General features: G+C 38.8%; 1 protein-coding gene across 1 annotated transcript in view; it reads right to left on the bottom strand.

The window, feature by feature from the left end:
* Window positions 1–11,526, bottom strand: part of LOC103516146 (cadherin-87A-like) — a gene marked incomplete at its 5' end in the record, with an annotated part of 47,670 nt that extends 36,144 nt beyond the window's left edge. Inside the window, 19 exons of the mRNA XM_026828627.1 lie at window positions 3,623–3,781; window positions 4,460–4,615; window positions 5,861–5,988; window positions 6,244–6,456; window positions 6,540–6,596; window positions 6,688–6,744; window positions 6,836–6,892; window positions 6,984–7,040; window positions 7,132–7,188; window positions 7,280–7,336; window positions 7,428–7,484; window positions 7,549–7,798; window positions 8,128–8,208; window positions 8,947–9,144; window positions 9,522–9,634; window positions 10,454–10,649; window positions 10,973–11,077; window positions 11,139–11,236; window positions 11,293–11,526. Of these exons, the coding sequence (XP_026684428.1) occupies window positions 3,623–3,781; window positions 4,460–4,615; window positions 5,861–5,988; window positions 6,244–6,456; window positions 6,540–6,596; window positions 6,688–6,744; window positions 6,836–6,892; window positions 6,984–7,040; window positions 7,132–7,188; window positions 7,280–7,336; window positions 7,428–7,484; window positions 7,549–7,798; window positions 8,128–8,208; window positions 8,947–9,144; window positions 9,522–9,634; window positions 10,454–10,649; window positions 10,973–11,077; window positions 11,139–11,236; window positions 11,293–11,526 (2,330 nt within the window). The remainder of the gene's footprint in view (window positions 1–3,622; window positions 3,782–4,459; window positions 4,616–5,860; window positions 5,989–6,243; window positions 6,457–6,539; window positions 6,597–6,687; window positions 6,745–6,835; window positions 6,893–6,983; window positions 7,041–7,131; window positions 7,189–7,279; window positions 7,337–7,427; window positions 7,485–7,548; window positions 7,799–8,127; window positions 8,209–8,946; window positions 9,145–9,521; window positions 9,635–10,453; window positions 10,650–10,972; window positions 11,078–11,138; window positions 11,237–11,292) is intronic.
* Between the last annotated feature and the right edge of the window lie 2,112 nt (window positions 11,527–13,638).

The following is a 13,638-nucleotide window of genomic DNA, read 5'->3' as shown; positions in this document are numbered from 1 at the left end:
GTACATAGACATTGGCTGCAGTAGAGCTGAGGAATTCAGCGGCCCTTCTATTCTCAGTAAAATTATTGCCTAGTGCAGTCTCTACCATTCAACCTCGTGTCTTACCTGACTAAACACAGGACTATTGTCATTTATATTGATGAGTTGTACATAGACATTGGCTGCAGTAGAGCTGAGGAATTCAGCGGCCCTTCTATTCTCAGTAAAATTATTGCCTAGTGCAGTCTCTACCATTCAACCTCGTGTCTTACCTGACTAAACACAGGACTATTGTCATTTATATTGATGAGTTGTACATAGACATTGGCTGCAGTAGAGCTGAGGAATTCAGCGGCCCTTCTATTCTCAGTAAAATTATTGCCTAGTGCAGTCTCTACCATTCAACCTCGTGTCTTACCTGACTAAACACAGGACTATTGTCATTTATATTGATGAGTTGTACATAGACATTGGCTGCAGTAGAGCTGAGGAATTCAGCGGCCCTTCTATTCTCAGTAAAATTATTGCCTAGTGCAGTCTCTACCATTCAACCTCGTGTCTTACCTGACTAAACACAAAAAACCGAAAAACAGTGTCGTGTGTTTACCTTGTACTCCTCACTCATCACCTCGTTCCCACTCATATCCACAGCACTACTCGCGTCTCCCCAACTATAACTCAATGCCTCCGGGTCTGATATGTCCATATCTCTAGCCACTAGCTTGTGTATGACAGTGCCCACTGGTACGTTCTCTAGGACCTCTGCACGCTGAGTAGTGGGGGTGAAATAGGGCTCCTTATCATTGACATTAGTGATGGCTATGTTCACAGTGGTGGAGCCAGTCAGAGGGGGGGTACCTGGAATAATAATAATTAATAGTGCTTATTTATACTGCTCGTATAGGACTGAAAAGTCCCTTTACTCCAGCAGTAGGCTACCACTATTACTGTGGTTAATTTCTCAAATTATTTTGAGGATAAAATTACCTTGGCTGGGATAGAACCCACGCCCTCCTGTTTAACAGGCAAGCGTCTTGACCACTACGCCACCGAAACAGGTGGTAGAAGTAGAACATCAAATCAAATAGAAGGTATGTAGAATTGTAGATAGGTACAGTGTGAAAACAGAGGTAGATTCTTCCCGGTTTAATAAATTCTCTCTCTCACCAAACCCAGTAAATCGGGACTCTGAACGTTGTACTCTCAAACATTTGCAACTGGGTCAATTTTTCAGGATATTAGAGATTAAATGACGAACTTTTTAATGCTAGATTAGACAATCTAATTGGTTGATTTCAACTTTTTGGCAAATCTAATTGCTTAATCCAAGAATAAAAGTTTAATTCGATCTTTGAGAGTAGCCCCGACCATTATGTATTTGCTTTAGCTTTTGGCTTTAGTTACCTACCTGCATCTACAGCTATCACATGTAGCGTATACTTGTCACGCTTGTCATAATCTAGCTTGGAGCTTGCATACAAAACACCTGTTGTATTGTTAATGTTGAAATCGTTATTGGAGCCTTTCTCAATTCTATAGGATAATTCAGCGTTAATTCCTTCATCATTATCATGAGCAGATAGTTTAAGCAAACTGGCACCTGGAATACAGAAATTATTCAACGATTATAGAATGAGTTTTAACTCCTCTTTTAAAAAGAAGAAGAAGTTGAAATCGTTATTGGAGCCTTTCTCAATTCTATAGGATAATTCAGCGTTAATTCCTTCATCATTATCATGAGCAGATAGTTTAAGCACACTGGCACCTGGAATACAGAAATTATTCAACGATTATAGAATGAACGATGTGAGTGTTGAGTTTTAACACCTCTTTCTAATTTAGTTTGAAAAGCTGTCTGTTAGTTTTACCGCTTTTCATGAAACTTGACAAACATGTTCAAAGAAAAAAAATGGTGATTAAATTTTGGCCCACTTGGTACCTGCACGATAGAAGGACCCTTTATAAGAAATCCATTCTATGTTTGTTGAATTTCCAATTTTTACCCCCACTCCTGACGCAGAGTGAACGCCGCATCGATGCGGCGTAGGAATGAAAAACAGACCTTGTGAATGCAAGGGACCGACAATTTTTTCCCACTTATCCAGGTTTCCCCAATTACACAGGCGCTGTTATTTTTCCAACCCCAACGATTAATAATTTTGTGTCTCTTCTCTGTCTATTTGATGAGGGACATATTACGGGACGGGTATGCTACGACACAGATCACATTAGTTTAATACAGTCGACCATGTCTAATTGTGAATCCAAGGGACCGACAATTTTTTCCCACTTATCCAGGTTTCCCCAATTACACAGGCGCTGTTATTTTTCCAATCCCAACGATTATATTCTGTACTTACCTGTATAACAAGCCTTGGTTCAAAAGCAATCACTCCCTCATATATACTAGCAGCATAAGCTTCCTGTGTAAACTCTGGTGGATTATCATTAGCATCTGACAATGTAATAGTGAGTGGTACCGTACTGTTGTTACCTTGGCCCAAGTTATCTGTAGCCTGAGCAAACTTTATCCTAAACAGATAGGTAAGGTTCGTTCTTGGAACGACTGACTTTCTCCTTCTCTTTGATTTCCGGATGTTCGACACCTCGGTTTTTAGATAAAAGGGGAAACTTCATTTCTCAATTCTCAGCTACATATGTCAGAATACTTACCCGTACTGTCAGACTGATCACACCGTTCGTACCACCCAGTATCTCCCGGTCTAAAGGTTTTGCAGTTTTCAATTCTCCTGTGTTAGAATCTATATCACATGATAAATTAATAAACAGAAGGTCCCGGGTTCGATTCTCAGAGTCGGAAAAAAATGCACTCGTATTTCTATTGTAAAAAAAAAAAAATTCAACAGGTTACTTCCTGGTGCTCACAATTTGACCCAGCACCTAAATGGGAAGTACTGTGTCTCTGTCTCTGTCTATTTGATGGGGGGACATATTACGGGACGGGTATGCTACGACACAGATCACATTAGTTTAATACAGTCGATCTTGTCTACAAAACATAACCAAATACAAAGAGATAACACATGTATAGCAGAAGAAATTCGACGAAAAAAAGTACTTATAAAAAGGCCCATAGATCTATGAGATTAAAGTGATAGAACAGTTGAAAGAAACTATTTCTTTCAGGTACAAACCCCTGTAGTTTCTCCGTTGGCTCCAACCCTTTAGTTGCTCTGTTAAAGTTTGTTTGTTTATTGAACTGTTCGACTGTTTCATCATAACTTTAGAATAGATAAACAGAGACATCCATCAAGATGTTTAAAATAGTTTGTCTGATTTTCATAAAATTGGCACAAAAATTATTATTATTTTTTTTTAAGAGGTTTGACAGATGGAACTGTAACTGCTAGGGTCTTATTGTCCCGAAATCGAAGAAAGAAGGAAGACAGGATAGGAGGAAAGCCAGCCGTTCCGAGAACGAACATTATCCCATCAGGATAAAATCCGCCCCGGGCGGGAATCGAACCCGCGGCCTAACGCTTACAAGGCAGACGCACCACCAACCAAGCTAACTAGGCTGGCCACAAAAATTAAACACATAGGAAATTTTCTTATTAGAATTTCAACTTGATAAGACATTTCTTTAAGTTCTACTAAACCCGAGTTAAAAACCTTAGTTTACCTTAACAACAAGAGAGATGATGCTCTCCTGTGGCGTGATGATTTCCAAACCATTAGGACTAGTGATTGAGATCTCCCCTGTAGTGCTATCGATAGCAAGCTGTTCCTCTGTGTCTTCTAGTGAGTACTCTATTACCGAGGTCTTATCTGGATCAGTTGCCTGCGGAAAATCACATGATAAATTAATAAACAGAAGGTCCCGGGTTCGATTCTCAGAGTCGGAAAAAAATGCACTCGTATTTCTATTGTAAAAAAAAATCAACAGGTTACTTCCTGGTGCTCACAATTTGACCCAGCACCTAAATGGGAAGTACTGTGTCTCTTCTCTGTCCATTTGATGGGGGGACATAATTATTGCGGGACGGGTATGCTACGACACAGATCACATTAGTTTAATACAGTCGATCTTGTCTAATTGTGAATCCAAGGGACCGACAATTTTTTCCCACTTATCCAGGTTTCCCCAATTCAAATTAAAGGACCACGATTTTTTTCCCCACTTATCCAGGTTTCCCCAATTCAAATTAAAGGACCACGATTTTTTTTCCCACTTATCCAGGTTTCCCCAATTCAAATTAAAGGACCACGATTTTTTTCCCACTTATCCAGGTTTCCCCAATTCAAATTAAAGGACCACGATTTTTTTCCCACTTATCCAGGTTTTCCCAATTCAAATTAAAGGACCACGATTTTTTTCCCACTTATCCAGGTTTTCCCAATTCAAATTAAAGGACCACGATTTTTTTCCCACTTATCCAGGTTTTCCCAATTACACAGACGCTGTTATTTTTCCAGCCCCAACGATTAATTCTGTACTTGTTTCTCAAATAGAACTTACCTGTATAACAAGCCTTGGTTCAAAAGCAATCACTCCCTCATATATACTAGCAGCATAAGCTTCCTGTGTAAACTCTGGTGGATTATCATTAGCATCTGACAATGTAATAGTGAGTGGTACCGTACTGTTGTTACCTTGGCCCAAGTTATCTGTAGCCTGAGGAGACAGAAATATACACGGTAAATACCAATCAATAGCTAGAGAGACAGAAATATACACGGTAAATACCAATCAATAGCTAGAGAGACAGAAATATACACGGTAAATACCAATCAATAGCTAGAGAGACAGAAATATACACGGTAAATACCAATCAATAGCTAGAGAGACAGAAATATACACGGTAAATACCAATCAATAGCTAGAGAGACAGAAATATACACGGTAAATACCAATCAATAGCTAGAGAGACAGAAATATACACGGTAAATACCAATCAATAGCTAGAGAGACAGAAATATACACGGTAAATACCAATCAATAGCTAGAGAGACAGAAATATACACGGTAAATACCAATCAATAGCTAGAGAGACAGAAATATACACGGTAAATACCAATCAATAGCTAGAGAGACAGAAATATACACGGTAAATACCAATCAATAGCTAGAGAGACAGAAATATACACGGTAAATACCAATCAATAGCTAGAGAGACAGAAATATACACGGTAAATACCAATCAATAGCTAGAGAGACAGAAATATACACGGTAAATACCAATCAATAGCTAGAGAGACAGAAATATACACGGTAAATACCAATCAATAGCTAGAGAGACAGAAATATACACGGTAAATACCAATCAATAGCTAGAGAGACAGAAATATACACGGTAAATACCAATCAATAGCTAGAGAGACAGAAATATACACGGTAAATACCAATCAATAGCTAGAGAGACAGAAATATACACGGTAAATACCAATCAATAGCTAGAGAGACAGAAATATACACGGTAAATACCAATCAATAGCTAGAGAGACAGAAATATACACGGTAAATACCAATCAATAGCTAGAGAGACAGAAATATACACGGTAAATACCAATCAATAGCTAGAGAGACAGAAATATACACGGTAAATACCAATCAATAGCTAGAGAGACAGAAATATACACGGTAAATACCAATCAATAGCTAGAGAGACAGAAATATACACGGTAAATACCAATCAATAGCTAGAGAGACAGAAATATACACGGTAAATACCAATCAATAGCTAGAGAGACAGAAATATACACGGTAAATACCAATCAATAGCTAGAGAGACAGAAATATACACGGTAAATACCAATCAATAGCTAGAGAGACAGAAATATACACGGTATGACTTTTTTCTTTTTGAAAAAAAAAAAAAAAAAAATCATCAATGAGATTTTGAGAAAGAAAGGGTTTTACCTTAACAGTGAGATTGTAGACAGGCTGGGTTTCATAATCCAAACAGGGGGCAATACCGGGCGTACTACAAAACCCCACGGATATCTGTCCTAGCTTGGGATTTATCAGGAACTTGTCTGCGTGCTCCCCTGTCATTCAGAAATAAGACAATTTTAGACTAAAAATGGAAATAATACGAGTTTCTAAATATAACAAATACATCGGTTATTAGTGTTAAACAGAATAATTATTTCCAAGTGTTAAAAACAAGGTGATTTTCTCAGAAATATGTTTGTGCGTTTGTTCCTTTATAACTCTCAAACGGTTCGTCTTTTTGATGAAATTGCCGTTTCTAAAACATTGCCAATAGGTATATTATCGTACATACATAATACCGTACTCACCAAGTAGTTCATACACAATGCCACCTGTACCATAATCCCCGCCGTCACTATCCAATGCTGTAATAGTAGTTATGCTAGTACCAGCTTGTGCTGTTTCTAATACATTGCCAGTAGGTATATTATCGTACATACATAATACCGTACTCACCAAGTAGTTCATACACAATGCCACCTGTACCATAATCCCCGCTGTCACTATCCAATGCTGTAATAGTAGTTATGCCAGTACCAGCTTGTGCTGTTTCTAATACATTGCCAGTAGGTATATTATCGTACATACATAATACCGTACTCACCAAGTAGTTCATACACAATGCCACCTGTACCATAATCCCCGCCGTCACTATCCAATGCTGTAATAGTAGTTATGCTAGTACCAGCTTGTGCTGTTTCTAATACATTGCCAGTAGGTATATTATCGTACATACATAATACCGTACTCACCAAGTAGTTCATACACAATGCCACCTGTACCATAATCCCCGCCGTCACTATCCAATGCTGTAATAGTAGTTATGCTAGTACCAGCTTGTGCTGTTTCTAATACATTGCCAGTAGGTATATTATCGTACATACATAATACCGTACTCACCAAGTAGTTCATACACAATGCCACCTGTACCATAATCCCCGCTGTCACTATCCAATGCTGTAATAGTAGTTATGCCAGTACCAGCTTGTGCTGTTTCTAATACATTGCCAGTAGGTATATTATCGTACATACATAATACCGTACTCACCAAGTAGTTCATACACAATGCCACCTGTACCATAATCCCCGCCGTCACTATCCAATGCTGTAATAGTAGTTATGCTAGTACCAGCTTGTGCTGTTTCTAATACATTGCCAGTAGGTATATTATCGTACATACATAATACCGTACTCACCAAGTAGTTCATACACAATGCCACCTGTACCATAATCCCCGCCGTCACTATCCAATGCTGTAATAGTAGTTATGCTAGTACCAGCTTGTGCTGTTTCTAATACATTGCCAGTAGGTATATTATCGTACATACATAATACCGTACTCACCAAGTAGTTCATACACAATGCCACCTGTACCATAATCCCCGCTGTCACTATCCAATGCTGTAATAGTAGTTATGCCAGTACCAGCTTGTGCTGTTTCTAATACATTGCCAGTAGGTATATTATCGTACATACATAATACCGTACTCACCAAGTAGTTCATACACAATGCCACCTGTACCATAATCCCCGCCGTCACTATCCAATGCTGTAATAGTAGTTATGCTAGTACCAGCTTGTGCTGTTTCTAATACATTGCCAGTAGGTATATTATCGTACATACATAATACCGTACTCACCAAGTAGTTCATACACAATGCCACCTGTACCATAATCCCCGCCGTCACTATCCAATGCTGTAATAGTAGTTATGCTAGTACCAGCTTGTGCTGTTTCTAATACATTGCCAGTATAGGCGTTTAACTCAAAACTAGGAACATTATCGTTGACATCTGTAACTTGTACAATAAGAGTGGCAGATGATGATAACTTCTCTGCAGTATGAGTCTCCTCAGCTATCACCTGAAATGTAAAACAAATCAAAGATATAGGCAAAGAATCATAAATAGTCATAATCACTCTTAAAATGAATAGAAAGTGTACAGAAATGGCAGAAACACAATGAAATGAGTGGACTGCATTCTGCATCAAGTTTCGGTGTTTCACCAAATCTTGACCCAGGCCATTCTTCCTCTCGCATGCATCCCGCTATATCCTACAATGCAATCGCTGGCTTCCAAGGCAGGACTGAAGTGTGACTCTAGGAACATAAAGGACAGATAGGATATTCAGATTCACCACTTTACATAGGTACGTAAATTGAGCTCGTGTGGTCTGTGTCATAGCATGACCATTCCATAGAACGTTGGACGTTCTACAGAGAATGATTTGGACACGTCCTCCAGACGTAGGGAAAACGCCGAGTTCATACCCTGTAACCAAAGTAGAACATGAAAAAAATAAGGTTTTTTTTATATTGTGTTAAGCATACTTAAAATGCTTGTTACAAATATTGTTCCCCAATTATTAAACCTAGATAAATTTCATGACTTGACTTAGACTCGAACCACCAAGCTCCAGATCCAAAGTCCGACGCGTTAACCACAACACCACTGGGGTTGGTATCAAAGTAGAAATGGATACAGAATTGTTAAAGAAACGAAGTTTGTTTTAAGTTTGAACTGAACCCTAAAACTTCTGATTCGAGTCGATTGTAACACGTCACATGCTTTGAGGCACACTCCATTTGTCAAGGGTCTAGGTTTACCATGCCCTTGGGATCAATTTCATTTGAAGAATTATATTTACGAATGAAATTTGCAACTTAAAGAAGAAGAAAAAAATGGGTGTTATAGCGCCGTTTTTATTTCGTATCGATGAAACAACTGCAAAACATAAGACTCTCTTGGTCTGTGTCGTTGTGTCTCTCATCAGATGGGCGATAAGAGACACAATACTTCTCATTTTGGTGCTGGGTTCACAAGATTTCGCATTTCATTTATCTGTAAGTCTGTCTGTCTATTTGTTTAACCATGGCTATTTTCTTACCAAGTCTGAATCAGTGACTATCATGTCTAGATCTGGTAGTAGAGATCCATCAGGTATATCTTCAGGAATATGCACCACATATTCTTTCCTATTGAATACTGTTCACATGTTGTATTACTTACCAAGTCTGAATCAGTGACTATCATGTCTAGATCTGGTAGTAGAGATCCATCAGGTATATCTTCAGGAATATGCACCACATATTCTTTCCTATTGAATACTGGGGGTGAATCATTCACATCTAATATGGTTACTGTAACCTGAGCAAAGGCAGTAGCTTGATCTTCTTGTAGTGGTTTGCCGTCTACCATCTCACGAGCCTGTGGAGAGACAATGTACTTGGTTAGTATGCTAAAGGTTTGGGGTTCGAAGAAAAAGGACTGGTAGCACGAAATAAAAAAGAAAATACGAAATATCTGGTGTGAACATCATCATTTACCTTTTAAAAGGACTTGTAGCACGAAATAAAAAAGAAAATACGAAATATCTGGTATGAACATCATCATTTACCTTTTTACTATGTAGAAGATTGATTCCCGCTTGGGGCAAACTTTATCCTAAACAGATAGGTAAGGTTCGTTCTTGGAACGACTGACTTTCTCCTTCTCTTTGATTTCCGGATGTTAAGACCTCCGTTTTTAGATAAAAGGGGAAACTTCATTTCTCAATTCTCAGCTACATATGTCAGAATACTTACCCTTACTGTCAGACTGATCACACCATTAGTACCACCTAATATCTCCCGGTCTAAAGGTTTTGCTGTTTTCAATTCTCCTGTGTTAGAATCTATGAGGAAGAATTCATCCGGATCTGAAAACAAACAAATAGGTAAGTTGTTATAAATGGACAAGTTGTTAACAAACGGGTGCGTTGTTGTTAAAGTGTAAATTGTTAAAAAATGGGCAAGTTGTTAACAAATGTAGAATCGTTAACGAATAGCTGTGTTCATTCAATATAGACCACATAAGTATGACGTTATTTCAACGGGTAACTTTCTGGCATTCTCGTGTTGACCCAGCACCTAAATGGGAAGTTTTGTGTTCCATCTGATGAGGGACATACTACGGAATGGGCATGCTACGACACAGACCATAAGCGCCTAAAGTAGAAGTTGTTTCATTGCATAAATGTTTTTATTTTGACCAAGAAAATATTATTTTATTTTAGATGAGGAAGAATTCATCCGGATCTGAAAATAAACAAATAGGTAAGTTGTTATAAATGGACAAGTTGTTAACAAATGGGTGCGTTGTTGGTAAAGGGCAAATTGTTAAAAAAATGGGCAAGTTGTTAACAAATGTAGAATCGTTAACGAATAGCTGTGTTCATTCAATATAGACCAGTATGACGATATTTCAACGGGTAACTTTCTGGCATTCTCGTGTTGACCCAGCACATAAATGGCAAGTATTGTGTCCCATCTGATGAGGGACATACTACGGAATGGGCATGCTACGACACAGACCACAAGCGCCTAAAGTGGCAGTTGTTTCATTGGATAAATGTTTTTATTTTGACGAATAAAATATTATTTTATTTTAGTATTTTTATTTATTATGGTGCGTCAACACAAAAATAAAAATAAATAAATAGATAAAAATAAAATTCACACACAAAATTCGTACTTACTAGTTAAGAGATCATAGTAAATACTACGAGGTTGAGCCAGGTCGCCATCTTTAGCTTCTACCCTCAACACGACAGATCCTATCGGGGCACTCTCCATGATTTCACCACTGAATGAAGAGTTAATAAAGATAGGAGGTGTGTTCTGTACATCTCCTACCCTGATATCCACGTTAGTCTTGGATGTGTGATGCCCATCCTAGAAAAGAAACATTTGAATCCAATCAACAAATCATAATTGTACATCTCCTACCCTGATATCCACGTTAGTCTTGGATGTGTGATGCCCATCCTAGAAAAGAAACATTTGAATCCAATCAACAAATCGTAATAAAAACTCTATAAGCTACGGTTTTCCGGTAAGCCTGATCGATCCTTAGGTCTACAGGTGGGTAAAAATGTTCACAGGTGGTTAAATGTGTTCATGGAAATGTTTGTTTTATTAATGAAAATATCATTGAAATTTTATGTTTCTCAAGTAGCATCTAGTATTGTACTAGTGTCTAGTACTATTGTACTTACTTCTCGATCCAGAGGTTGAGCTACTCTCAGTTCCCCACTATCTCGATCCAGACTCCAGAGAGAACCGATCTGTACCGTAGATTCCATACTTGACTTTGAAGCTCTCTGGATCCACGCCCTCCAGTGTTAGTAGTATTGTACTAGTGTCTAGTACTATTGTACTTACTTCTCGATACAGAGGTTGAGCTACTCTCAGTTCCCCACTATCTCGATCCAGAGAGAACCAATCTGTACCGTAGATTCCATACTTGACTTTGGAGCCCTCTGGGTCCACACCCTCCAGTGTTAGTACTATTGTACTAGTGTTAGTACTATTGTACTAGTGTCTAGTACTATTGTACTTACTTCTCGATCCAGAGGTTGAGCTACTCTCAGTTCCCCACTATCTCGATCCAGAGAGAACCGATCTGTACCGTAGATTCCATACTTGACTTTGGAGCCCTCTGGGTCCACACCCTCCAGTGTTGATACTATTGTACCAGGAGGAGTGTTCTCTTCTACCACCAGGGGGGAGTTGACGTCGGTTGTGAAGGAGGGCGGGGAGTTCCCGTATGCTGAAACAAAATCAGAGGTGAGGATTAGTTAGATTAGGATCGTAAGCGGTTGTTTAACATTTCGCAGAAGTTTTCCAGGTGTGATTCCTTGGGTCGAGAATATCTTTTTCTAAGGGAGGTACCTGTTTAAATGCAACGAGGGTTAAATGGTTTTCCTAATGTCAAATGTTGTTGAGAATCAGCTGCGAAAAGACTTATGTTGATGTTTCAATTATTCATCAAGATAAACGAGGTTTTGTAAAATCCTAAAAAAATACTTCCAAATAATCCAAAATACTTCCACCTTCCAATACTTTTCAACGGAAACCTCGATAATTTTCGTCGATTGCTCCCTCGTGACTATAACCCTTCTATTAACTCTTTATCTCCCTACAATTTGAGTCTCTATCATCCTCAATAAAACCTCACTAGACAATGAATCTCCCCATTCAATCAATTCTGTGCACCCACACTCCGACTTCGAATAGATAGGGAGGGAGATGTAACAGAGAGTGGGTTGTCCAGAGTGCCCCCCCCAAGTTATAGAAATGACAAATGATCCTGGATAATGCTAGTGATTGAAAATTGAAAGGATGCAAGGGCACTCAGATGTGATTAGGATTGTTTCAGACATATACAGGAAGGTCCACAAGTTAACGGACCAAAACTTATAGGGGTGATTATTGGATGGAAAAGAATTTCTCTCTATGAACAGAGAAAGGTCTGTAAAATGTTCATAATTTGAGCTACAAGGGATCTTAGTGGCGTTTCAGTTTCAGATATTAAAGTTCAATATTACAGTCACCAACATTTGTGTTCTTTCTCGAATCAAACAAGGTGTCAGGTGTGGGATTTCTCGAATCAAACAGACACCTAGTTAGCTTGGTTGGTAGTTGGCAGCGCGTCTACTTTGTAAGCGCTCAGCCGCGGGTTCGATTTCCACCCCGGCCAGACTTTATCCCAAACAGATAAGGTCGGAACGGCTGGCTTTTTCTTATCCCACCCTCCATCTTTTAGATTTCGGGACGATAAGACCTCCGTTGTTGCAAGTCCCTCTATCAAACCTCTTGGAAATGAGACTTTTATTTTCTCCTCTGACTTCACAAGAAGTGTAAAATACTAAATAAGGAAAAATAGCAATGCCATGCTTAATTGCAATGACCATACACGCACAGGTATGCTATTACACACACATGTGTGTGACTCAACACTCAGTTCCAACTTTGAATCATGGAAATAATTGCCATTACTCAATTTGTCTCTGACGTGACGATTTCACTCATTTCATAGTCAATTCATAGAGTTTGATTACTTTGAAAACTCGAACATTCAGCATCCACTGCATCCAGCCTTTGAAAGCGGCCTACCAAGAGCGAGGGCTAAAGTTCGAATTCCAACCAAGGTCATGAAATTTAATTTTTATTTGCTTGACAACTCTTAATAAAATTCTTACTCTTAAATTAAGGACTTTGCTTTGAAAGCGGCCTACCAAGAGCGAGGGCTAAAGTTCGAATTCCAACCAAGGTCATGAAATTTAATTTTTATTTGCTTGACAACTCTAAATACAATTCTTACTCTTAAATTAAGGACTTTGGAGCTCTCTGGATCTACGGAAGTGTAAAATACTAAATAAGGAAAAATAGCAATGCCATGCTTAATTGCAATGACCATACACGCACAGGTATGCTATTACACACACACACATGTGTGACTCAACACTCAGTTCCAACTTTGAATCATGGAAATAATTGCCATTACTCAATTTGTCTCTGACGTGACGATTTCACTCATTTCATAGTCAATTTATAGAGTCTGATTACTTTGAAAACTCGAACATTCAGCATCCACTGCATCCAGCCTTTGAAAGCTTCGTTGGGACTGTATCGTTCTTCAGTTGGTCTTTCTGTCTTGCCTTTTCGTTGGGACTGTATCGTTCTTCAGTTGGTCTTTCTGTCTTGCCTTTTCGTTGGGACTGTATCGTTCTTCAGTTGGTCTTTCTGTCTTGCCTTTTCGTTGGGACTGTATCGTTCTTCAGTTGGTCTTTCTGTCTTGCCTTTTCGTTGGGACTGTATCGTTCTTCAGTTGGTCTTTCTGTCTTGCCTTTTCGTTGGGACTGTATCGTTCTTCAGTTGG

This window comes from Diaphorina citri, unplaced genomic scaffold (genome assembly GCF_000475195.1).
Source record: "Diaphorina citri unplaced genomic scaffold, Diaci psyllid genome assembly version 1.1 scaffold1496, whole genome shotgun sequence".
NCBI lineage: Eukaryota > Metazoa > Arthropoda > Insecta > Hemiptera > Psyllidae > Diaphorina > Diaphorina citri.
This window is presented reverse-complemented; position numbering and strand designations above follow the sequence as displayed.